This window comes from Bos javanicus, chromosome 20 (assembly GCF_032452875.1).
Source record: "Bos javanicus breed banteng chromosome 20, ARS-OSU_banteng_1.0, whole genome shotgun sequence".
NCBI lineage: Eukaryota > Metazoa > Chordata > Mammalia > Artiodactyla > Bovidae > Bos > Bos javanicus.
The window spans coordinates 13920462-13946185 of record NC_083887.1 but is presented as its reverse complement, the minus strand read 5'-3'; the positions used below and the strand labels follow the sequence as shown (position 1 = coordinate 13946185).

Below are 25724 nucleotides of genomic sequence, written 5' to 3'. Positions count from 1 at the left end.
CCTCTTTGTCAAAGATTAGCTGATCATATTTGTATGGGTCTACTTCTGAGCTCTCTATTCTGTTGCAGTGATCTGTTATCTGATTTTGCACCAACTTCACAATATTGGTTACTACAGATTTACAATGAGTCTTAAGGTTGCTGTCAGTTCTTCCACATTGTTCTTCTTTATTATGGCAGATATTCTGGGTCTTTTGTCTTTCCATATAAATTTATCCAACTTCCAGTACAATGCTGAACAACACTGTTGAGAGGACATATTCTTGCCTTGTTCCTGATCTTAGAGAAACATCTGGTTTCTCACCATTAAGCATGTTAGCTGTGTTTTCTATAATTTTTTTTAAAGAATAAGTAATAATGTACAAGATTGTGGATGTTCTTTATCAAGCTAAGGAAGTTTCTATTTCTAGCTTGCTGAGAGCTTTCATCATGAATAGGTATTCAATTTTGTCATATAGCTTTTTAATAACCTATTGTTGTCATCATGATTTTTCTATTTTCTATTTTGATAATATATGGGTTACATTGATTGACATTTGAATGTTGAACCAGTCTTGAATATTTGGAATAAATACCACTTGGCTGGATGCATAATTCTTTTAATATATTGTTGAATTTGATTATTTTGTTGAGGAAATTTGTGCCTGTGTTCATAATAGATACCTGTAGTTGCCCTTTCTTAAAAAGTCTTTGGTTTTAGTGTTAGGATAATGTAATGTCTGGTTTTGGTATTAGGGTAATGCCAGCCTCATAGAAAGAATAAGCTTCTATTTTTTGGAACAGATTGTACAGAATTGTCATCATTTTCGTCTCAAATATTTGACAGAATTCACCAGTGAAACCATCTGGGTCTGATGTTTACTGTTTTGAAAGTTTAATAATTATTGACTCAATTTCTTTAATATATATAGGTTTATGCAAAGTGGCGATTTTTCCTTGTGTGAATTTTAGTAGGTTGTGTCTTTCATAAAATTGGTCCAGTTCATCTAATTTATAACATTTATGAGAACAGTTATTCATAATACTCATTACCCTCTTAATGTTCCTGGGATCCATAGTGATGGCCCCTACATACAGGTTCTCAAAAACTGAAACATTTTCTCCAGTATACTCAAAACCACACACACACACAAAAACAACAACAACAAAAAAAACCCTTCAAGGCCTGTAAGCTTAGATGGGGTACAAATCAAGACTAATTCTACTGTAATTTACTTTGTTTATGATTGAGATGAAAAGTGGGCAAAAAACTGTGCTATATAAGAAGGCTGGGTTAGCAAATTAAAAAGTAGGATGCAATCATCATAGTTTTCTTTAAAACTTTACACAAGCCCATGTACCCTAGAGCCCATGCTCGGCAAAAAAAGAAGCCACCACAATGAGAAGCCTGTGCCGCAACCAGAGAGTAGCCCTCCCTTGCTGCAACTAGAGAAAAGTCTGCACAGCAATGAAGACTCAGTACAGCCAAAAGTAATAAATAAATTAAATTATATAAAAAAATATTGCAAAAAATGCTGTAGTAAAAACATCCCACTTAATGTGAAATCAAGACCTATCAAATAAATAATCAAATTGTTTACTGCTTTTATCTATTTATTTCTGTAATTTGCAACACAGAGAAGTTCACAGACAACAGTATTATCTGCTTTGTAGAAATACTGTCAAACTTATATTACCAGCACCATTTTTCCTTTTTCTAGTAATTTCAAGGAATAGTAAGTTGCTCATTCCTTTGAATCTCAACTAGAGTATTCTAGGAAGGTATTTTTGTATGTCATCTTCCTGAGAAAGAACTTACAAGTTTTCTAAAATATAACAGTATTTGTATTTTCTACAAAAGGGACACAGTATACTTGTAAGTTTTTGCCTGTTTTAAGAGAGATTTAGTATTCAAGGTAAATAAGAAACTTGAATAATACAATACAGTAGAAATCAATTTCAAAAATAAAAATATATACCAAGTCCACTCTGAAAACTAATTATACAAAAAATGTTTGGAATTCTCTAGTTTACCTTATATGTAGCTTAATTATATGTCACTTATCTACCTATGATAAAGTCTATTTATTAAAATATCATGCCACACCCCCAAAAAAGCTAGAGAATTTTAAATGAGAATTTTATTTATAGAAAAGTCACAGAGGATTAACAAAATTTTATGAACACAATATCATTAGTAATAATTAACAGAATCAAGAAAGGTTTAATATATATATCACTTATAATACACATTAAAATACTTTTATTCTACCTTTATTCATTATTTTTTAATATTCCAATTTTTAACAAACCTAGAAATATTGTAGTATACATGAATAGATGTACTATATACTTAAAAATTATGCTACAGTATACATTAAGATACTAAGTCAGTTTTTTAATCTCCAGCAAATTATGGCCTTTCACCATAATTTATAAATTTAAAGGATGTAAGCACCAAATAGAACTCAAAATGTATAAAATAAACTGGCATATATTTTAAAAGAAAAACATTAGGAATATAGTTAACAAAAAAGTTTCCAAAGAATAGTGCAGAAGGTATATTTACAGTATTATAATGATTAAGTCTAGAATGTTTTTTACTTACATTCTTGTCAACTCAGTTGAAAACACAAAAGCACTGACTGACTATGAAGCTATCGTTTTTAAATGAATAGTAGATGGCAGCATGAGTCATTTAAGCATGAAAGGAAAATGGACTATATCATGTGCTTTGATTAGCGAATAATGTTCTTTATCCAAGTAATTCTCAGTGTTTCCATTATCCTTGAATGACAAGATTCTTTATGTACTGTGTGAAAAAAACACCATCTTTTTACTGATGGAAGGCTTCTAATCTTATTCGGGTTGGATCTTCTGGATGTCTCAAGGCAATTCCATTACGCAGGAGCAGCTCAATATAAGGTGGCCAAAAAGAATCACTAATTTTGACATATGGGTCATGTGGAACACCAAATAATCTATTTAAAAGAATCTAGGAAAAAACATCATTTAAGATATATCTTACTTGGAAAAAAAAATTGATACAGATATATTAAAACAGTTTTTTTTTTTTTAACCAAAGAATGTTGATCTCTTTTCTTTGAATAATTGTTTAATCATAATTTCTATGTATTAAATAGCTGATTTTCTTTTTAAAAAAACTACAAATATTACTGAATGGAAATAGCTTTAAAATGAATCTTTGCACCTGAATTTTTAAAACATTTCCTAAAAACTTGTTAAAAAGCATTTACAATTCTCCCACTTCTCTCAAGATTAATAATTTATGTTAGAAATTTGGTTATAACCATTTCTTCAAATTAAAAAACAAAGTTCAAAAAATTGCATATATGTCTTAATATTTCAGGGAAAGAGAAAACACCAACCTTCCCCCTCCACTCAAAGCCACTTATTCATCTGATAAACCTTCAAAACAAAAATTCTATCATCATTATTTCCTTCAAATTATCTTAAACACTTTGATCTCTTCACTAAGGATATTGAGAAATTTTCAATACCTGTAGTAAATTATATAAGACTAACATTTCTTGAACTACATTCCATGAAATTGGTCTCCCTAGCAATGCTCTCGGAGAAGGCAATGGCACCCCACTCCAGGACTCTTGCCTGGAAAATCCCATGGATGGAGGAGCCTGGTAGGCTGCAGTCCATGGGGTCGCTAAGAGTCGGATACGACTGAGCAACTTCACTTTGACTTTTCACTTTCATGCATCGGAGAAGGAAATGGCAACCCACTCCAGTGTTCTTGCCTGGAGAATCCCAGGGACGGGGGAGCCTGGTGGGCTGCCATCTATGGGGTCGCACAGAGTCGGACAGGACTGAAGCGACTTAGCAGCAGCAGCAGCAGCAGCAATGCTCATGGAGTAACAGGGTCCTGTGGTTAAATAAGCTCAAGAAAGATGCTAATATGCACTAGGAATGACACATCTTTCCCAGATTCAGGGCATTAGAAAAGTTTTGTAAGAAACACACATTAAATATTTGAACATTAATGTTCTATGAGATATAATGAAAAATGTTAAATATGTATCAATTATTACTCTACCTCCTCAGCTCCCACAAAGTGCCTTCAAAAATTACAAAACCAGGATTCATAAGGGTTAAAAGATTCCTCAAGGGGTACATAATTAGTAAAAGATAATGGATTAGAATCCATATCTTCAAACTGCCATGCCAAAGTTTTAAAGATATTATTTTAAGAAACACAGAAAAGGAAAAATAAAATTTATACCATAGCAGTAAAGAATATGTCTGCAATGCAGGAGACGTGGGTTCGATCCCTGGTTCAGGAAGAAAATGGCAACCCACTCCAGTATTCCTGCTAGAAAATCCCATGTACAAAGGAGCCTGGTGGGCTATAGTCCATGGGGTCATAGAAGAGTCGGACATGACTTAACAGCTAACAACAGTAAAAGTGTCATAGAAATATAATTAAACTATTAAGTTCTCATCTCAATCACATTTCATGATAATATCAACACCTCTATTCTTGTTTTTTAACATTCCAATTCTTAAAGTAAAATTTCTCCTGTCATAAATTTTAGCTAATTCTTTTTTTTTTTTTTTTGGCTGTGACAGTGCAGAATCTCAGTTCCTCAACCAGGGACTGAACATGGACTATGGCAGTGAAAACCCTGAATGCTAACCACCAGGCCACCAGGGAATTCTCTAACTTTAATTATTTCAAGAACCACATCCTGGAGAAAAAAGCTGTTGGTCTCATTTCTTTTATGTATGATCATAAGAGAATAAGATATTATTCCCATTTCAGAGCAATTGCTCACATTTTAACATAATTTAAAATCTTACTTTTCATTGCTATATAAAATAATATCAATCAAAATCCTAGTAAATGCCAGAAATAATTAAATGTTAAAAATTCTACTTTAAAGTGAATATGTATATGTTATTTTACTTTTCATTGAATGGCAGTATAAATTTAGTTTACAATTATCATTGATAATACAAGCCTTGGTGTGTAATGGTTCCTAAATTTAAGCTTTATATGGTATATCTCATAGTACACTATTCAAAAATTACGCATGTATTTCCGAGTTAACTGTCAATATTTGCCACATATATGACAATCTTTATCTTAAAAAGTCAAGTCATCCATGAGAAATGGTAGTTTTAGTTTCAGTATAAATTGGAAGTAAATTGGAATATGCTGAAAGATTCAAATTATAATCTAAAAAATATTTGCATTTTGCTTTTCAAAGTAATAATATTCTATATTAAGATATCCTGAGGTATCAAAGGTACATGCTTTCTCTGCCTGACATTTACTTTTATTTTCACAAATATCTTTAACCCTTAAAAAAAGTTTTTGAACTTTGGCTAAATTATCAACTATATTAAATACTTTAGATCTTGATATGACAACCTATTGCAAACTGGGTGAACAGGAAGGTAGAGGTACCAAAACCACTTAGCTAGATAAAGACTTTAGTATTCAAAAACACTTAGCTAGATAAATGAAGACTTTAACTAGATAAAGACTTTTCATAAAATTACTATGAAGCAACTTTTCTGAAATCACTTTATTCTAAACTTATCACTCATTTTAAAAAGCCACATTAATTGTTGAACAGCTATTCATAGACCATCTATCTTCCTGTTCACCCAACTTGTAATAGGTTGTCAAATCAAGATCTAAAGTATTTAATAAAGTTGATAACTTGGCCAAAGTTCAAAAACTTTTTTTAAGGGTCAAAGATATTAGTTAAAAAAAAAAAGTAAATGTCAGGCAGAGAAAGCATGTATAGATTACATAAAAGCAAAGGGTTTCACTGTATAGATACTAAATGACATCATAAAAATTTTCTTAAAGTAATAATCTGGAATTAAGGGTAAGATTTTAGTTTCATCTTCTCTTAAAAAATATTCTTTCTTACTACACAAAAAATAGAAACTAATTTTATACTAAAGATAAATTAATATATGTAATAAAATTGGGTGTATACCTTAAAAACTAAAGCAGCATTTTTTTCTTTTTCAAACCTGAGTATGTGCCTGTACTTAGTCACTCAGTTGCATCCAACTCTTTGCGATCCCCATACACTGTGGCCGGTCAGGCTCCTCTGTCTATTGGAATTTTTCAGGCAAGAATACTGGAGAGGGTTGCCATTTACTCCTCCAGGGGATCTTCCCTGTTCAAGGATCAAACACTCATCTCCTTCATTGGCAGCTGGATTCTTTACAACTGAGCCACCTGGGAAGCCCCAAGTTTGTGTATAATTGTCCATAAATCACTAATCAGACAAATCTTCAAGACAAAACAACTACACAAAACACTTACCTCTAACATTTCATGCAGTGTTATCAGCTGTGCAGTTGATTCTTGAACGTTTTTCTTTGAGGAAAGTGTGAATAATAAGGAATTTAAATTTCAGTTCTGACAATGGCAGGCTATTAGACTATTTATTAAAAAATTTTTTTTAATCTTTTAAATTAATATCTCTCAATTGCAATGATACAAGATATACTAAAACCAAACATTTAAAATGAGATGACTTTAAAAGAATTCTGAAAGAAAACAACCTGTTGTACTAAACATTAAGGTTCATAAAAATACAGCTGAAACAACCTCTAAGACAGGGAAATCTTTCGTAATTACTAAAACATACAATTCAGACTATCTACCTACCTATCTATAAATATATAATGGGTAAAGTATATTACACACATTATATATACTCATATAAGTGTAAATCTAATTTTTGAACCTCCCCAATAGAAATATCCAAGCAAATGACATTTCAAACTGTACTGATACAGTTTCAGGACAGAAAACTTGCTTCCTGGGGAGATTTGCTCATCTTTTCACAGTTCATGATGGTTCCTAATATTAACTCAACTCACTAGTTCTTTTTTTCCTGGAATGACAGAGAACAGATCTCATTCCAGTTCCATTCTAGAGTTTCATTGTATATAGCTAAGATATGTATCCTTTATTCTTTTAATGTTTTAAACCCAAGAAAGATATTCTATGTTCCACCACTAAATACTGTTCTATTTTATTTAGACTATCTTATTTTATCATGGCAATTAAAAAATTCAGTTTTAATTTTGTCATCCAATAAATTTACTCTCTAATCCTCTTCAGTTTCATATCATTTATAAACTTTGATGACTATATTCTCTACCTCTTTATCCAAATTACTGCTAAAAATGTTCAATAGGATAAGGTTCTATGGGAAATCTTCCAAGACAATACTAAGTAAAATCAGGAGCTTTTGAGTTCAGAAATTCAATTAACTATATTTCCTACTATAGTGAAATCCAGTACTTTCCTGACAACAGGCAAAGATTACCACAGAGTCCTTATAAGGTCTTATAGAAATATAAATATATAAAAGAAATAGTAAAATAATCCTGATAAAAACAAATGTGATTACTGAATAAAGATGGTAAAGCTGGAGATCATCATCTCCTGTCCCCTTAATACCTTACTAAATGGAAGAGAGGTAAAAAGCAACATATGATTCACTAGTGATGAAAGCATATACAATTACCAAACTGAAAAAGAAGCAGCTAGGCACAGATAAAAATATAAAAGTTTGAGACAATCAAAGAAAATGCAGAGAAAAATTATAATAAAAGGAAATAAAAAATGTTTAAATATCAAGATATGATAAGCATATAATAAAGGACAAAAATGGCAATATAATTATATAATAAAGGCAATATAACAACATATAATAAAGTACAGAAATGGCAAGGACCTAAAGGAAACAGAAGAGATTAAAAAGAGGTGGCAAGAATACACAGAACTTTACAAAAAAGGTCTTAATGACCTACCTAACCACAATGGTGTGGTCACTCACTTAGAGTCAGACATCCTGGAATGTGAAGTCTAATGAGCCTTAGGAAGCATTACTATGAATAAAGCTAGTGGAGATGATGGGATTCTAGCTGAGCTATTTCAGATCCTAAAAGATGATGCTATGAAAGTGCTGCACCCAATATGCCAGCAAATTTGGAAAATTCAGTGGTGGCCACAGGACTAGAAAAGATAAGTTTTCATTTCAATCCCAAAGAATGGCAATGCCAAAGAACGTTCAAATTACAACTACTCTCATTTCACATACTAGTAAGATGACGCTCAAAATCCTTCAAGCTAGACTTCAGCAGTATGTGAACCGAGAACTTCCAGATGTATAAGATAGATTTAGAAAAGACAGAGGAAATAGAGAACAAATTGCAAAGATCTACTGGATCATGGAAAAAGCAAGGAATTTTAAAAAATATTTATTTCTGCTTCACTAACTACATGAAAGCCTTTGACTGTGTGGATCACAACAAACTGTAGAAAACTCTTAAAAAGATGGAAATGCCAGATCACCTTACCTGGGTCTAAGAAACCTGTGTGCAGGACAAGAAGCAATAGTTAGAACAGCGGACTGGTTCAACGTTACTGGGAAAGGAATACATCAAGGCTGTAAACTGTCACCCTGCATATTTAATTTATATGCAGAGTAAGTACATCATGCTAAATATTGGGCTAGAAGATTCACAAGATGGAATCAAGATTGAGGGGAGAAGTATCAACAAACTCAGTTATACAGAGGATACCACTTTAATGGCAGAAAGTGAAGACAAACTAAAGAATCTCCTGATGAATGTGAAAGAGCAGAGTGAAAAGGCTGGCTTAAAACCCAACATTCAAAAAATGAAGATCGCAGGATCTGGTCCCATCACTTCATGGCATATAAATGGGAGAAAACTGGAAACAGTGACAGATTTCATTTTCTTGGGCTCCAAAATCACTGCAGATGGTGACTGCAGCCATGAAATTAAAAGATGCTTGCGTCTTGGAGGAAAAACTATGACAAACCTAGACAGCATATTAAAAAGAGAGACATCACTTTGCTGACAAAGATCCATATAGTCAAAGCTATGATTTTTCTAGTAGCCATGCATGGATGTGAGAGTGGGACCATAAAGAAGTCTGAGCACCAAAGAATTTATGCTTTCGAACTGTGGTGCTGGAGAAGATCCTTGAGAGTCCCTAGGACAGCAAAGAAATAAAACCAGTTAATCCTAAGGCAAATTAACCCTGAATATGCATTAGAAGGACTGATGCTGAAGCTGAAGCTCCAATACTTTGGCCACCTGATGTGAAGAGCCGACTCTTTGGGAAAGACACTGATACTGGGAAAACTTGAGAGCAAGAGGAGGAGCAGGTGGTGACAGAGGATGAGGTGGTTGGATGGCATCACTGACTCAATGGATGAGTCTAAGCAAACTCAGGGAGATAGTAAAGGACAGAGAAGATGAGGTCACAAAGAGTCGGACATTACCTAGTGACTGAACAACAAAAGCAGTATAAAATATAATAAAAAAATTTCCATGAAATGACATGTGACCTAAATCTTCCCCCAAAACAATATATCATCAAAGCAAAACTGATATTGAATCATCAACATGGTGACATATCCTCATTAAGCTACTGAAGGTCAGACATAAAGAATCTTTCAGGCAAGTAGTCATGCCAGAAAACATCTGCAGGCTGGCCTCAACTTCTCCACAGCACACTTCCATCTAAGAAAAATGGAGAAACCCACTACAAAGTCTTGTGATTTTTTAAAATCTCTGCCAAAGATAAGCCTCTAATTATAAAGCAAACAACGTCAGCAGTTAAAATGTCAAAAATAAAACAGCCAGGAATTCTTCTTGAACAAATTACTTGTTAAAGATATCCATCATAGCAAATAATGGATTAAACTTAAAAAAATGAAAGGTAAAATATGATAAGAATGGAATCTAACAATGTACAATAAAGACTAAATACATACATGAATGACGGTATAGAACAAAATATAAATGCAATAAAACTGGGAAAGTTAAAAATAAATAATACAATTTACTTATTTTAAATAAACTGATGGCACTTTGGACTTTTGGCCGCCAAAACTGTGAGAAAATTAATTTCTTTTGTTTAAGCCACCTAATCTTTGGTATTTTGTTACAGCAGCTTGAGCCCACTAATACATCCATTTTTCTAGCTTGACAGAGAAAGTAATCTATCATTCTGTAATATGTATCAGTAGTTCATATACTTCATTTAAAAAAACTGAGCTTATCCAATATGACTTAACAAATTCATGATAGCTTCTGGTAATGAATGCTTCCTTTAAGAATATCTCAAATCTCTGGTTCTACTAGTGGAGAACCTTAAAAGGTTAAAAAAAAAACAAAAAACAGTTAAAAAAAGGGAGACTAGAATCAGGAAATAAATCACTGAGTTATTTTAAGATTATGATCATTAAGACGTAAGGGATCCTAAATTAACAGAAATGGTTAACAGAAGGCTATCAAAATTTCAGAAATGACTAATGGGTATACATAATAACAGGATCAGAAAAATATTCCATAACAAATGTAAAGCCTACTGATAATTACAAAGAAGAAAGAGAAGAATAAATAAACACAGATTGTAAGAAAACCAAACTTTCTCCTTTCCCTAGCCATGTGCACAGTCACTCAAGAAATATGAACTGAGGTACTACAATAGGTATAAAAGACAGTACAAATACTAATATGAATTAAACAAAGCAAGCAGCTCATAGAGCATGGTAGGTGAAGAGAGAGACATAAATTGTTACTACAAAATCATGTAATAAATGCTAATAAGATGACACCTAAACTTCATTTAATGCCTCATACAAAAGATGATGTTTGAGTTGCTTTAAGAAGGAATTTACTATCTTCCTCAGATAGGAACTCTTTTGTAACCAGAGGAAATAGCATGTATAAGGCACAAAAAAGTGACAGGTCAAACTGTACATCTGCTCCAATAGCATGGATGAATGGACTCATGCAAGAGATGGGTAAAGATGGAAAGAAGGCCACAGAGACAGACAAAGTCCAGAAGACAAATTCATTACTCTAAGGAGTTTATAGACCTTATCCCAGAGGGTGGCATCAAAATTGGAAAAAAAAAAAAAAAAGTTTTAAATTAAAAAATTAAAATGTGTATTTTTAAATATTTGATTAAATAAATTATTAAATATGTACAGTTTTAGAAAGATCATTCTGGATCCAGTTTCAATGCCTATCCTATGCCCACAAGTTCTTATTATTTATACCCTATTTTGCTTTTTAAAAATGAATTAAAGTGCTTGTTTCCAACTTTCTGTCACCCAATGAAATATTTATTTGCTTTTGTGAAAAAGGTTTATTTCATCATAACTACTATTAAAATAATCAATAACTTACCTCATAGGTATAGGTATCTTCTGATTTTAAGTTACATATGTTTATTATAGAAAACTTGGAAAATAATGAAAATGAAAACAAAAACAAGTCTCATTTACAATCTTAGCCCCAGGCATAAAGCACTATTACATTTTTTGGTACCAATTAGACTTTTTGGTATACAATTTAATCATCTTTGCTTTATCCTCTAACAAAAATTTGTGAGCCTTTCATCAATTCCTTTGATAGTGTTCAATACATTATTTTTAAAAGCTCCATTTTCTCCACTATATGAATACAATATAAAAAACTATATTTATTTCTAGTTTATTGAATAACTAGATTCCTTCTAATTTTTCAATAAATACCATAATGTGATGATGGAATACTTTTGTACATGTACCTATTTGTTTATATCTTTGAAAAGAAAAAAAAGAAAGAAAATGAAGTCACTCAGTCGTGTCTGATTCTTTGTGATCCCGTGGAGTGTAGCCTACTAGACTTCTCCATCCATGGGATTTTCCAGGCAAGAGTACTGGAGTCGGTTGCCATTTCCTTCTCCAGGGGATCTTCCCAACCCAGGTATCGAACCCAGGTCTCCCACATCGCAGACAGATGCTTTACCGTCTGAGCCACAAGAGATGCAAACTTATATCTTTGAAGTGCATATTAAACAAGAAAATTCATCAGAACATTTACATTTGAACCTACAACAACATATCTGAATATCTACAAGAATGTCTTCTCTACAACTTACCTTTTTCTTTTTAACGTTTCTATCAGGCAGAGGAAAATGGTCTTCGAGAAACTCACCCAAGGTAACCAAGAGTTTCTCCTTAAATTCTTTTATATCACGCATTTTTGTTTTCAGCTCATTAAAAATTCTAGAAAGATTTTATTTTAATTAAGAGAATTAAATTGTTGATAAAATACTTTAGGTATAAAGAATTGATTACTCATAAAATTAATCAAACACTCTGTTCAAACTTTATTGCTCAAATCAAATAACTAGCTTTATGAGATAAATAGTCTATTTAACATAGGAAAACTAAAAGTCAAATTATTAATAAAAGATTATATAACTTTTAACAATTAGTAAAGGTCAGGGTAAGACAATTTCTGGTAAAATTCACCCGCTTTTCATCTATGCATTTCATATAACATAAAAAAGGAAATAATTTCTCCTATTTTGAAAGCCTAGAACACAAAATCAATACCTTGATTCAGAAAATGTCACAACCTGCTGTTTCAATTCATTTTGTAGCACATTAAGAGATTCCAATATCTGTTGCTGTTCATCCAACCATTTTTGCTCCCTTTGAATGTGAAAAAAAAACAAACAATAGTCAAATAAAACATTAATGCTAATTCAATACATATAAAAGACTAATGGTAATTATAATATAAATATACCTTTCTAAGTCTTCCTTTAATTTTTCATTATTTGACTGAATAGTAGATAGCACCAATTCAAGATCATTTCTCAATTTTTGGAACTAGAACAAAATAATTAAAATTAATTGTTTAATCTTTAATCTTGTAGATAGTTATATCTCTGAACAATAGTGAAATTTACATACTAGGATATACATTCAGAAACCAATGGCAAAAAAAGGCTAGCAAAAAAGTCTTTGAAAGGGAAATATATCCCTTTATTGGGCTCTAAACTCACTGCAGATGGTGACTGCAGCCATGAAATTAAAAGACACTTACTCCTTGGAAGGAAAGTTATGACCAACCTAGATAGCATTTTTTTTTTTTTCTAGATAGCATATTGAAAAGCAGAGATATTACTTTGCCAACAAAAGTCTGTCTAGTCAAGGCTATGGTTTTTCCAGTGGTCATGTATGGATGTGAGAGTTGGACTGTGAAGAAAGCTGAGCGCAGAAGAACTGATGATTTTGAACTGTGGTGTTGGAGAAGACTCTTGAGAGTCCCTTGGACTGCAAGGAGATCCAACCAGTCCATCCTAAAGGAGATCAATTCTGGGTGTTCTTTGGAAGGAATGATACTAAAGCTGAAACTCCAGTCCTTTGGCCACCTCATGCGAAGAGTTGACTCATTGGAAAAGACTCCGATGCTGGGAGGGATTAGGGGCAGGAGGAGAAGAGGACGACAGAGGATGAGATGGCTGGATGGTATCACTGACTCAATGGACGTGAGTCTGAGTGAACTCTGGGAGTTGGTGATGGACAGGGAGGCCTGGCGTGCTTCAGTTCATGGGGTCACAAAGAGTCGGACACGACTGAGCGACTGAACTGAACTGAACTAGGGTGTTCATTGGTAGGACTGATGTTGAAGCTGAAACTCCAATACTTTGGACACCTGATGCAAAGAGATGACACATTTGAAAAGACCCTGATGCTGGGAAAGATTGAGGGCAGGAGGAGAAGGGGAAGACAGAGGATGAGATGGTTGGATGGCATCACCAACTCAATGGACATGGGTTTGGATGTACTCCGGGAGTTGGTGATGGACAGGGAGGCCTGGCATGCTGTGGTTCATGGGGTCGCAAAGAGTCGGACACGACTGAGCAACTGAACTGAACTCAGTTCTATGTAATATTTCACTGTTAAATTAAAAGATATAAGAGGTTTTGAGCAATAAATTGTAATTTCATACTGAAAGGCAATTCAGTGGAAAATTTTCAGTAACCAGGCATATTAGGTAGGTCTCTTTTCTAAGGAAATTATACTAAACAGACGCAGATGAGAATCACTCATTCAACAAATATTTCTTGATCAGTTGTAACACCAGGCACTGTTGAAGGAGTCAGGGATGCAAAAGTGAACAGATTACAAAGAAGGGAATCCACACGAAGAAAACAAACTTGAAACTCCGGAGAGGGATAAATACAATAAAAATAGGTCAAAGCAAGAGTACAGAAATGAGGAGCAGAGATGGCATTTTTAGGTATGATATAGACAACACTGATAGCACATCAAATATGGTCCAATAATGGACTAAAAAATAAAAATATTTATTTAAAAAAATGTGAAAATTTGGATACTAAAAATACAAATAAAGATGCACATAATCCATGGGTCAAAAACACAATCCTCAGAAAAGTAAGAAATTATGATGAACTATTTGAAAATAAAAGCAAGATTAAACTTTCTGGAATAAAGCAAAAGAAGTATTCAGATAAGAATTTACACCATAAAAGCCTGTATTAGGAAAAAAGAAAGCTCTCTCTCTAAATCTAGCTTGAACATCTAGATCATCAAAAAAGCAACAGAGTTCCAGAAAAACATCTACTTCTGTTTTACTGATTATGCCAAAGCCTTTGCTATGTGGATAACAAACTATGAAAAATTTTTAAGAGGTGGGAATACCAGATTACCTTACCTGCCTCCTGAGAAATCTGTATACAGGTCAAGAAACAACAGTTAGAACTGGACATGGAACAACAGACTGGTTCTAAATCAGGAAAGGAGTGGTCAAGGCTGTATATTGTCACCCTGCTTATTTAACTTATATGCAGAGTACATCATGCGAAACACCAGGCTGGATGAAGCACAAGCTGGAATCAAGATTGCCGGGAGAAATATCAATAACCTCAGATATGCAGATGACACCACCCTTAATGGCAGAAAGCAAAGAACTAAAGAGCCTCTTGATGAAAGTGAAAGAGGAGAGTGAAAAAGTTGGCTTAAAGCCTAACATTCAGAAAACTAAGATCATGGCATCTGGTCCCATCACTTCATGGCAAATAGGGAAACAATGGAACAGTGACAGACTTTATTTTCTTGGGCTCCAAAATCACTGCAGATGGTGACTGCACCCATGCAATTAAAAGACACTTGCTCCTTGGAAGAAAAGCTATGATCAATCTAGATAGTATATTAAAAAGAAGAGACATTACTTTGCCAACAAAGGTCCATCTAGTTAAAGCTATGGTTTTTCCAGTAGTCACGTATAGATGTGAGAGTTGGACCATAAACAAGACTGGGCATTGAAGAATTGATGGTTTTGAACTGTGGTGTTGGAAAAGACTCTTGAGAGTCCCTTGGACTGCAAGGAGATCCAACCAGTCCATCCTAAAGGAAATCAGTCCTGAATATTCATTGGAAGGACTGATGCTGAAGCTGAAACTCCAATACTTTGGCCACCTGATGCGAAGAACTGACTCTCTGGAAAAGATCCTGATGCTGGGAAAGACTGAAGGCAGGAGGAGAAGGGGACAGCAGAGAATGAGATGGTTGGATGGCATCACTGAGTCGATGGACATGAGTTTGAGTCAGCTCCGGGATTTGGTGATGGACAGGGAGACCTGGCGTGCTGTAATCCATGGGTCACTAAGAGTCGGACATGACTGAGTGACTGAACTGATGAACAATGAGGTGCATGTATCTTTCTGAATTCGTATTTTTGTTTTATTCAGATATATATCCAGGAGTGGAGTTGCTGGGTAATATGGTAGTCTACTTTGAGTTTTTTGAGAAACTGCCATACTGTTTTCCACAGAGGATACACCAATTTATGTTTCCAACGGTGTTTGAGGGTTCCCTTTCTCCATGTCCTCACCATTTGTTATTTGTATTCTTTTTGACAATAGTCATACTGACAAGCGTGAGGTATTATCATTTTAATCAGCTTGTTTTTTTGCTTTTTGGGGGGGTATTACCATGAGGCATTCAGGATCTTAGTTCCCCGACCAGGGATTAAATTCAGGCCCCCTGCAGCGGAAATGCAGAGTCTTAACCACTGGACTGCTATGGAAGTCCTAGCTTTTTTTTACGTTGACTTAAGTCATTTATATAAGTTGGATATTAACCCCTTATCAGTCATAGCATTTGCTAATGTATTCTCCCATTCAGTAGGTTGTCTTTTCATTTTGTTGGAAGTTTTCTTTTGCTGTACAAAAGCTTTTAAATTTAATAAGGTCTTATTTGTTTACTGTTGCTTTTATGTCCTTTACCTTAGGAGACAAAGCTAAAAACACATTGGTATGATTTATGTCAGAGTGTTCTACCCGGTTTCTGGTCTTACTTTTCTGTCTTACTCTTCTGGTCTGTCTTTTCTGTTTTGAGTTTACTTTGTATGTGGTGCTAGAGAATGTTCTAGTCTTATTTTATGTACGGATGTCCAGTTTTCCCAGCACCACTCACTGAAGAAACTGTCTTTTCTCCACTGTAAATTCTTGCCTCCTTTGTTGTACATTAAATGACCAAAAATGTGTGGGTTTCTTTCTGGACTGCCTTACATGTCTACATTAGTTCCTTGTTAGTGTAGAGAAATGTAATATGTTTCTTTCTATTAATTTTGTATCCTGAAACTTAACCAAATACACTGAAGTGTTATAGTAGTTTTCTAGTAGTGTCTTTAGGATTTTCCATGTATAATATCATGTCATCTACAGTGATAGTTTTACTTCTTCTTTTCCAGTTTGGATTCCTTCTATTTCTTGTCTTGAGTGATTGCTGAGTCTTGGACCTCCAACACTATATTGAGTGAAATTTGGTAATTCACATTTAAAGCTCAAAAACAAACTCCATTCATAAATTACTTTTTGATGAACATCCATCCTGCTTTCCACTGGGAACCCCCCTGTATGAATAATTATAGACCTTTTTTCTAGGGCCATTTATATTTTCCAGAGATTATTTTAACTCCAGTTTGAGGCTACTTTTATACCATACTTTAGGACCTCTAAAGGAAATCAACCCTGAATAGTCATTGGAAGGACTGATGCTGAAGCTGAAGCTCCAGTACTTTGGCCACCTGATGTGAAGAGCCAACTCAATGGAAAAGACCCTGATGCTGGGAAAGATTGAGGACGAGAGGAACAGGGGAGACAGAGGATGAGACGGTTGGGTGGCATCACTGATTCAAAGGACATGAGTTTGAGCAAACTCAGGGAGATAGTGAAGAACAGGAAAGCCTGGCATGGTACAGTTCATGAGGTTGCAAAGACTGGGACACAACTTGGCAACTTAACAACAACAAAGGACCCCTATAGATAGATCAAGAGAAGGAGCTGGTACTTCCACCACAGTATAAAAATGTTAACTTGAACTTTCTGACTTTTGACCTCACACCAACCTTATTAAACCTGGTGTGCTAGGGTCAAAGCCTCAATAGTTTAATGTCTCCATATAACATGCCTCCAGTTTTCAGGTGTGTGGGTGAAAGTTATCCACTTGATTGCAAGAGAGAGAGAGAGAAGGCCTAGTGGTCTATTCTTACTTTAAAGAAATCTTATTTTAAGCTCTACAGTTGAACTCTGAATTTTCAAGTACCAGGTTCCTTCAAATCCAAAGCCTTTCTTCAGTTCTATTGGGCAGAGTCTGTCTGTAAGAATATAGATATTTATTTCAATGTTCTACAACTTTGTTTAAAATTCTTATTTGCTTCTGTCTTATCTCCTAAACTTTGATCTAATAAACTGAGGCTTTAAAAAACATCTTTATTGACCTTTATGTTAAGTTTTAAGGACAGATATATATGTATAATTATTTAGTTATATGTAAACTTTTAGCATTTATGATGAAGTTTAATCAACAAAAATTAAATACAAGAGTAAAGTTTATATATTTAATTCAAAATTCAAAAAATCTGAAGAATCCTATTCAATAAAACATAATTAATACAATTTTAAAGTGGTTTCATCTCATTCACTATGGCATGAACTTATCCAAAACACTTCTTGTCATAAGGTATTTTGGGTCACTACAAATTCATTCAGTGTCTTACCTCTTCTTTTCCTAATGTTACCAGAATTTCTTCATTCAGGGGAATCACTACAGGAACAAAACAAACAAAAATTATACATATGCTTAGTTATTTCTCAAAAATCAAGAATTTGATTTTGTAGTTTCTAAGATACCGCTTTCCCTTTTCATTTATATACAATTGAATGTTTATGAGATGTGTACAGTTTTTATAAACATTTTTAACACCTTTATATATATAGCCAAATTATATATCACATTAGACAAATGTGATATTTTCACATTTTGTTTTCAGTGCTTTTTTTTCTTATTTTATTTTCCCAATCCATCAAAAACAAAATTAATATTCTACAGTGTGTTTCTTAAATATTTCTCTGTGGTTAAATGATTCTATGCATACAAACACAGATCCAATGTATACAGTCTATGCATATTTGTACATATACAAAAAAAGGGTTATTAATTTTGTCATTCCTGGTTTTACAAGAATGAGATCATATCATACAAATTACTCTTATTTTCACTCAACAAAACCCATATGGAAATCCTGTGTGGGTTTCATTCATCTGGAGTAAGTCAAATTCATAATTTTAAATCAATGCATATTCCACAGGGTAAATTCATCAAATGTGTTGAGCAATTTCACTACTGATTGAGCACTAACTTCGTGTCTAGAGTTTAGCCTCAAAAAACAATGATGCAGGAAACATTCTTTTATTTATGTCCTTATACACTGATTCTTTCATTTCTGTGGGACAGATTCCCAAGAAAGTGAATTTCACAGAAGAAAATGTGTATTTTGAATTTTAAAATAGGATGCTAGATTCTTTTTTTTAATTTTCTGGAAGCAATGACTAAGAAACAGCAAAAATATTATAAACTCTTCTAAAAATTCTGCCAGTCTGATGAATATAAATTAAAAATCAAATCCTTATATTTACAAAAGTTCAGTTCTTATACTAAATTTATTTTTCCTAATAAAGTGCTACTAAAATTTCTCAAATGGTATACTACTGGAAACTTTCTAAGCTTTCTTCCATGCTAGAGGGTTTTCTAACAGAAAAGAGATATGTAATTCATAAGCCCTGTAGAACTATATAGGACTAATTATAGGCAGCCCTGGGATAGCTATACAATGAAAAGGATTCTAAGAATAAAAAGTTTAAAAATCTCCCTTTTGACAAGTGTGACCAAAAGTAGCACTTCATATTCAAACAATCATTTCAACCAATATGGCAGGCTCTAAGAATATAAAGATTTTTAAAATCTTTCCAGTGTGGCAGTCTATGGGATTCACAACCTTAAGCAAGGTGGGTATTTGACCAACCAGTCAGTGTGTTCAGTGCTGGCAGTACAAGGTCTTTATGTAAGATTATAAGATTATAAGAAAGATATACAAGTGTGATGTTACAGAGAAGTCTGCTTTGGATACACAGACATGAAAGCTGTGGAAATTTTGTGTCCTCTCCCTATCCTTCCATCCATTCCCACTCCACCAAAATTCATAATTTGACGTCCTAAGTTCCAGTACCTCAAACATGACTGTATTGGGGCTGGACCATAATTAAGTTAAAATGAGGTCAACAGGGTAGACCCTACTCCATTATGAATGGCTTTCTTATACAAACAGATTAGAACACAGATGGGTGACCATGTGAAGACACAGGAAGAAGATGGTAGGCAGTCTACTAGCCAAGAAGAGAGGCTCAGAATAAACCAACCCTGCCAACACCTTGATCTTGGACTTCTATCCTCCAGAACTGTGAGGGGGGGAAAAAAAGCTTCTGTTGTTTAAGCAACTCAGTCATGCTACTTTGTTATGGCAGTACTAACAAACCAATATAGAAGTCATTAATACAGACTTAACACATTAAAATAGGAGCAGAAAAATATAATGTTGAAATAGAGTAAGAAGCAAAAAGCACTGAACACCAACATTTTAATAGCAGAGTATACGTGGTCTTTGAGATGCCCAATATAATGCTGGAGGAGGCAACAAGATACACGGTTGAATATAAATTAAAATCATAATTGTACATACATACATATCAGAGGTGCTGAAATTAAAAAGACTACTAGATGGTAGAGAAGACATAAAACAATGGTGGACACTGGCATGAACATACTAGGTTGGTGCAAACATAAATGCAGTTTCAGATCGTGAATTTTAAATCATTATAACTAGGCTCAAACATATCTTTATTAATCAAAATAGGAACCATTATAATCAATACATTTTTGCCAATGAGAAGTTAGTTTATTCCTGTAGCATAAAAATCTGGGCTTCGGGATTTGACAAACTCTTGGAAAGCATTTTCTGCCTCCTGCTGGTTGTGGAAGCGTTTTCCCTGCAAAAGTTGTCAAGATGCTTGAAGAAGTGGTAGTCCGTTGGCAAGAAATCAGGTGAATATGGAGGATGCAGCAAAACATCATAACTTCCAAACATTTTGGAAGCACTGGTTGTATGCTGTGCAGTTAGGTGTTGTTATGGAGAAGAATTGGGCCCTTTCTGTTGATCAATGCCAGTTGCAGGTGCTTCAGTTTTTAGTGCATCTCATCAATTTGCTGAGCATACTTCTCAGATGTAATAGTTTCACTAGGATTCAGAAAGCTGTAGTGGATTAGACCAGCAGCAGACCACCAGTGACCATGACCTTTTCTCGGGGCAAATTTGGCTTTGGAAAGTGCTTTGGAGCTTCTTGTTGGTCCAACCACTGAGCTGGTCATCACTGGCTGTCATATAAAATCAACTTTTCATTACACGTCACAATCCGATTGAGAAATGGTTCATTGTTGTTGAGTACAGTAAGAAAACACTTAAAACGATGATTTTTTTTGACTTTCAGTCAACTTACAAGGTACTCACTTAACGAGCTTTTTCACCTTTTCAATTTGCTTCAAATACTGAACAACCATAGAATGGCCAACATTGAGTTCTTCCACAACTTCTTGTGTAGTTGTAAGAGGATCAGCTTCAATGATCCTTTCAGCTAGTTGTCAACTTCTGATGGCCAGCCATGTACTCCTCATCTTCAAGGCTCTCATCTCCTTTGCTAAACTTCTTGAACCACCACTGCACTATATGTTTATTAGCAGTTCCTGAGAAAAATGCATTGTTGATGCTGCAAGTTATCTCTGCTGCTTCATCACCATTCTGAACTCATATAAGAAAAATCACTCGAATTTCCTTTTTGTCTAACACCATTTCCCTAGTCTAAAATAAATATAAAATAAACAGCAAGTAATGTCATTAGCAAAAAAACCATAAAGCTAGAAATGCACATTCAATGTATAATATAACCACATTTATTTAAGATTATATTCAAATATTAAATGGCAAAGTTCAACATTGCAAAACTGCTATTACTTTTGCATCAACCTAACAGTTTAAAACAAGAATGCAGATAAAATTGTTTAGGAAGAGAATGAGAAAAAAGAATCCTGATAACTGGAAGAAAATGGAGAGGAAACTAAGAAAGAGGAGACAGAGAGGTAGAAGAAAGCAGAAGGGAGACCTAAACGAAAAAAGAGAGTACAATCCATATAGAAGATTGAATACAGACATACATACCACTTAAAAGAATGCAACCTTTAATAACTGAAAAATATCTCCTAGCTGGGTATTATAACCACAGATTTTTAAGTAATTTTCTGTTTCTCAACTAAAGGCGAAAATACCGTTGGACAAATCAAAAGGCAACATAAAATGTATGCAGCTTTTAATGCAAGTATCTAAAATAATTTCTCTCTTCCACTATTTAAGTTTAATTCATTAGGAAACAATACAGTTTCTACTGAGCATATAAAATAGTGTCTATGAGGATAAAGTGATGGCTATAATAAAGTCTCTGTAATCAAGATTACTATATTCTAATGTGAGGCAGACATCCTCATCTATAATAATAAAGAAGTATGAAATTCTGTGTGTAAAAAAAGAAAAATAAGGTGACTTCCTTATAGCAATGGAATTTAGACCAATTTCAAGAAAGTTAAATACATCTTGAATTCTTCTCGTGATCATTAAATTAATTCAACATTAATTTATAAAAATACAAATCTAAAAATAAGAATCTTACTTTCAGGAGTTTCTTTTTGCCACTGACTAAGTTCAGCAGTCAAACATTTCACTTGCATAATTAATAATGACAGCTATTTTAAAAAAAAGAAGAGAATAAAACAAAGTTATTTCCTATGGAATATTCATATCTATTCATAGATGAATGTGTAAACAGTCTTAATACTTTAATACAAGTCCATAAAATGGCTAATGTAACAGCCATCTAAACTATAAAAAATTATCACTCCCAACATAATTTTCCTTTAAATTACATTAATTATAGACTATAAATTGTCATTATAGCAGCAATACAGTCCTAAAAATGATCATTTCTAATTTCACTATTCAACCTAAAAGAACCTAAGTACATTAAGTTTATTCTCTGAAGTAATATTCTTTTAAAAAAAAAATGCTGTTTCTTGCCAATTTTTGGGGACAAATTTGCTTGAAAGATGCTCTTTTTTCCCCTTTCTATGTACTTTTAGAAAAACTGCAACTAGTTTAACTGAGCAGTTATAGTTTAAATACATATATAAAAAATAATTATAAAATGAGACTTATTCCACAAATCACACATACACACACAAAAAAAGTTTTACTATACCAAAGTTTGTAAACTGTATATCCCTTTAGCCAAAAATAAATTAGAATAAATGTTTCCGATATTAGGTGACTCCAATCATTTTAATCTTGATAAATTACAAATCTATGTGATAAATCTGTTACCAGATTAGACCATAAAATTAACATGTATGTATGCTTAAATTTCTGGAGAAGGAAATGGCAACCCACTCCAGTATTTTTGCCTGGGAAGCACCATGGACATAGGAGCCTGGTGGACTAAAGTCCATGGGGTTGCAAAGAGTCAGACGCAACTGAGTGACTAACACATGCTTAAATTTTAGAACATTTTTATCTCTTCTACATAATTTTTATAGGTAGTCAAATAGATCAAAAACTTACATTTCAAAAATGCAATAGGGAGGCCTCCCTGGTGGTCCAGTGGTTAAGACTCCGCCTTGCAATGTATGGAATGCTGGTTTAAACCCTGGTGAAGGAAAATCCCACATGCCACAGAACAACTAAGCCCATGTGTCACAACTCCTGAGCCTGTGCTCTAGAGCTCTCAAGCCACTGCTACTGAAGCCTGTGTGCCTAGAGCCCATGCTCCACAATAAGAGAAGCCACCATAACAAGAAGCCCACATATCACAACTAAAGAGCAGCCCCTGCTCTGTACAACTAGAGAAAAACCCTCACACAGCAGAAGACCCAACACAAAGATAAAAATTAAGTAAATAAATATTTTTTAAAAGGCAAGCAATAAGTATTCCTGTAATAACTATATTTAAAAGTTACCAAGTACTCTTTTTTTTATAATTAAAATTTACGTATTTATTTTTGGCTGTGCTTTGTCTTTGCCGTGGTACATGGGCTCTTTGTTGCTGAGCTTGGGCTTTCTCTAGTTGCAGGGACCAGGAACTTCTCTTGTTGCAGAGCACGGGCTTTAGAGTGCGCTAACTTCAGTAGCTGCAGTGCAAGGGTCTAGTTGCACTCCAGCAGGTGGGATTTTAGTTCTGGACCCACAGATCAGACCACAGATCAAATCCATAGCCCGTGCATTGGCAGGCAGATTCCAATCACTGCGCCACCAGGTAAGTCCCTCAAGCACTCTTGTTTAATCAATCTTTAAAATACAGATCGGGAAGCTTAAAGACCCTACCCTGGATCATAACATTGGCTGTTGAATAGTCAGACGGAAAAACCTACTCTCTTTGAAAGATTTCCTTAATTATATAAAATGCATCTACAGGTATTACAAATTTTTTGCCAAAGAAGAGTTTAACATAATTTTCTTAGAGATAATTAAACAAGAATGTAAAAAAGATTTTGAGAACTATAAAGTCACTATAAATGCTAATTATTATTACTATAAAAGGATAACAAATTCTTAAAAAGTAGAGTTTAAACTAGGCAAAACTATCAAAATGATAAGGACTCTATATCACTTTTCCTGAACATATTAGATCAAAATACATAAAATTACTGACACTCATTTTTTTAACCTATTAAAAAATATAATTTAACCTCATACTATACTGATAAACAGAGAAGGCAATGGCACCCCACTCCAGTACTCCTGCCTGGAAAATCCCATGGATGGAGGAGTCTGGTAGGCTGCAGTCCATGGGGTCGCTAAGAGTTGGACACAACTGAGCGACTTCCCTTTCACTTTTCACTTTCATGCACTGGAGAAGGAAATGGCAACCCACTCCACTGTTCTTGCCTGGAGAATCCCAGGGATGGGGAAGCCTGGTGGGCTGCCGTCTATGGGGTCGCACAGAGTCGGACACGACTGAAGCGACTTAGCAGCAGCAGCAGCATACTGATAAAACTCAGCTCTTACCTTTTAAAGCTCAGCTAAGGCAAATACACAAATTACATCTGATACTGCTATAAAATTAAACCCTTTCTAACAAAGAAAAGAGTAGTATTTCTAAAGTGATTTTTTTAAAATTTGAGAAATCCTACCGTTTTCCCATTTAAAAATCTAATTTCTTCCTTTAGAAAATGGACTGAGCTTTAATATTGAAGTTTTTGAAATGAAGAGATATGCTGAAAAGAATAAACTAAGCAAGCTTGAAATTATCCTTAAAAGCCTGCTTGCAAGGTTGGCCCCTGGCATCTAGGAACCTGGATCTTAAGTAGGTTCCCACCAATCTGATAAGAGTGGCTCTCTGTGCCTAAACTGTGAGAAAATACAATTTATACTGAACACCTGCTTTCCTCCTAAGAGTCTGGTGTTTTGATAACTGACAGGCAAAAGGGTGCCTATGTAACTACCTCCCACAAAAAACTTTGGACTCTGCGTCTCCAATAAGCTTCCCTGGTAGACAACGTTTCACACTCTTCACAACTCAATGGGGTAATTAAGTATGTCTTTTGTGACTCCACTGGGAAAGGGTCCTGAAAGCTCATGCCTGGTTTCCTCTAGACTTCAACCCATGTTTCTTTTCCCTTTGCTAATTTTATTCTGTATCATTTCAATGCAATAAATCTCAGTGATGAATATGATGACTATAGATTGAGTCCTCTGAATAACTGTAGAGAACCATCAAATCTGCCGGAGAAGGCAATGGCACCCCACTCCAGTACTCTTGCCTAGAAAATCTCATGGATGGAGGAGCCTGGTAGGCTGCAGTCCATGGGGTCGCTAAGAGTCGGACACGACTGAGCAACATCACTTTCACTTTTCACTTTCATGCATTGGAGAAGGAAATGGCAACCCACTCCAGTGTTCTTGCCTGGAGAGTCCCAGGGACAGAGGAGCCTGGTGGGCTGCCGTCTATGCGGTCACACAGAGTCGGACATGACTGAAGCAACTTAGCAGCAGCATCAAACCTGGGAGGAATGTGGGAGACACCCAACACAATAGGAAAAGACATTTTGTGGATTCTTTGGATAATGCTATTACTGACTATCTCAGGATACTGATTATTTACCACTACCTGAGCACTTCCCTCAAAACTGATGTTTGGCTTATTGCCCGAAAATCATTCAGGAATCTTACAGGCTTCATCACTAGTGATTCTGATTCAGAAGGTCTCAATTTCTACAAGAAAAGAATCATGTTTCCCAAGGAAACCAGATAATTTATTTATTGTACAATGATTTCCCAAATATAATATTCAGTTTTACCCTGTACAAAAGAACATTATTTACTTATTGATGGATACAAACCTTTTACAAAAGATGATTTAATTTTTTATGACCAGTTTTCAAAGCTCTGCTA

At 34.3% G+C, this 25724-nt stretch overlaps 1 protein-coding gene across 3 annotated transcripts in view; it reads right to left on the bottom strand.

The window, feature by feature from the left end:
- The window catches only part of CENPK (centromere protein K), a 55884-nt gene that overhangs the window by 16988 nt on the left and 13172 nt on the right, over positions 1–25724 (bottom strand). The window contains exons 1-8 of one of the 3 annotated variants that reach the window (XM_061393427.1): positions 22896–23098; positions 21952–22024; positions 17898–17944; positions 12615–12697; positions 12419–12517; positions 11959–12085; positions 6301–6354; positions 1590–2973 (exon numbers count right to left, since the gene is read on the bottom strand). In XM_061393427.1, coding sequence (XP_061249411.1) covers positions 2815–2973; positions 6301–6354; positions 11959–12085; positions 12419–12517; positions 12615–12697; positions 17898–17944; positions 21952–22009 — 627 coding nt within the window. In that variant the 5' untranslated portion in view covers positions 22010–22024; positions 22896–23098 and the 3' untranslated portion in view covers positions 1590–2814. Of the gene's footprint in view, positions 1–1589; positions 2974–6300; positions 6355–11958; positions 12086–12418; positions 12518–12614; positions 12698–17897; positions 17945–21951; positions 22025–22895; positions 23099–25724 lie in introns of those variants that run through there. The other 2 variants (XM_061393425.1, XM_061393426.1) reach the window with 2 other exon arrangements.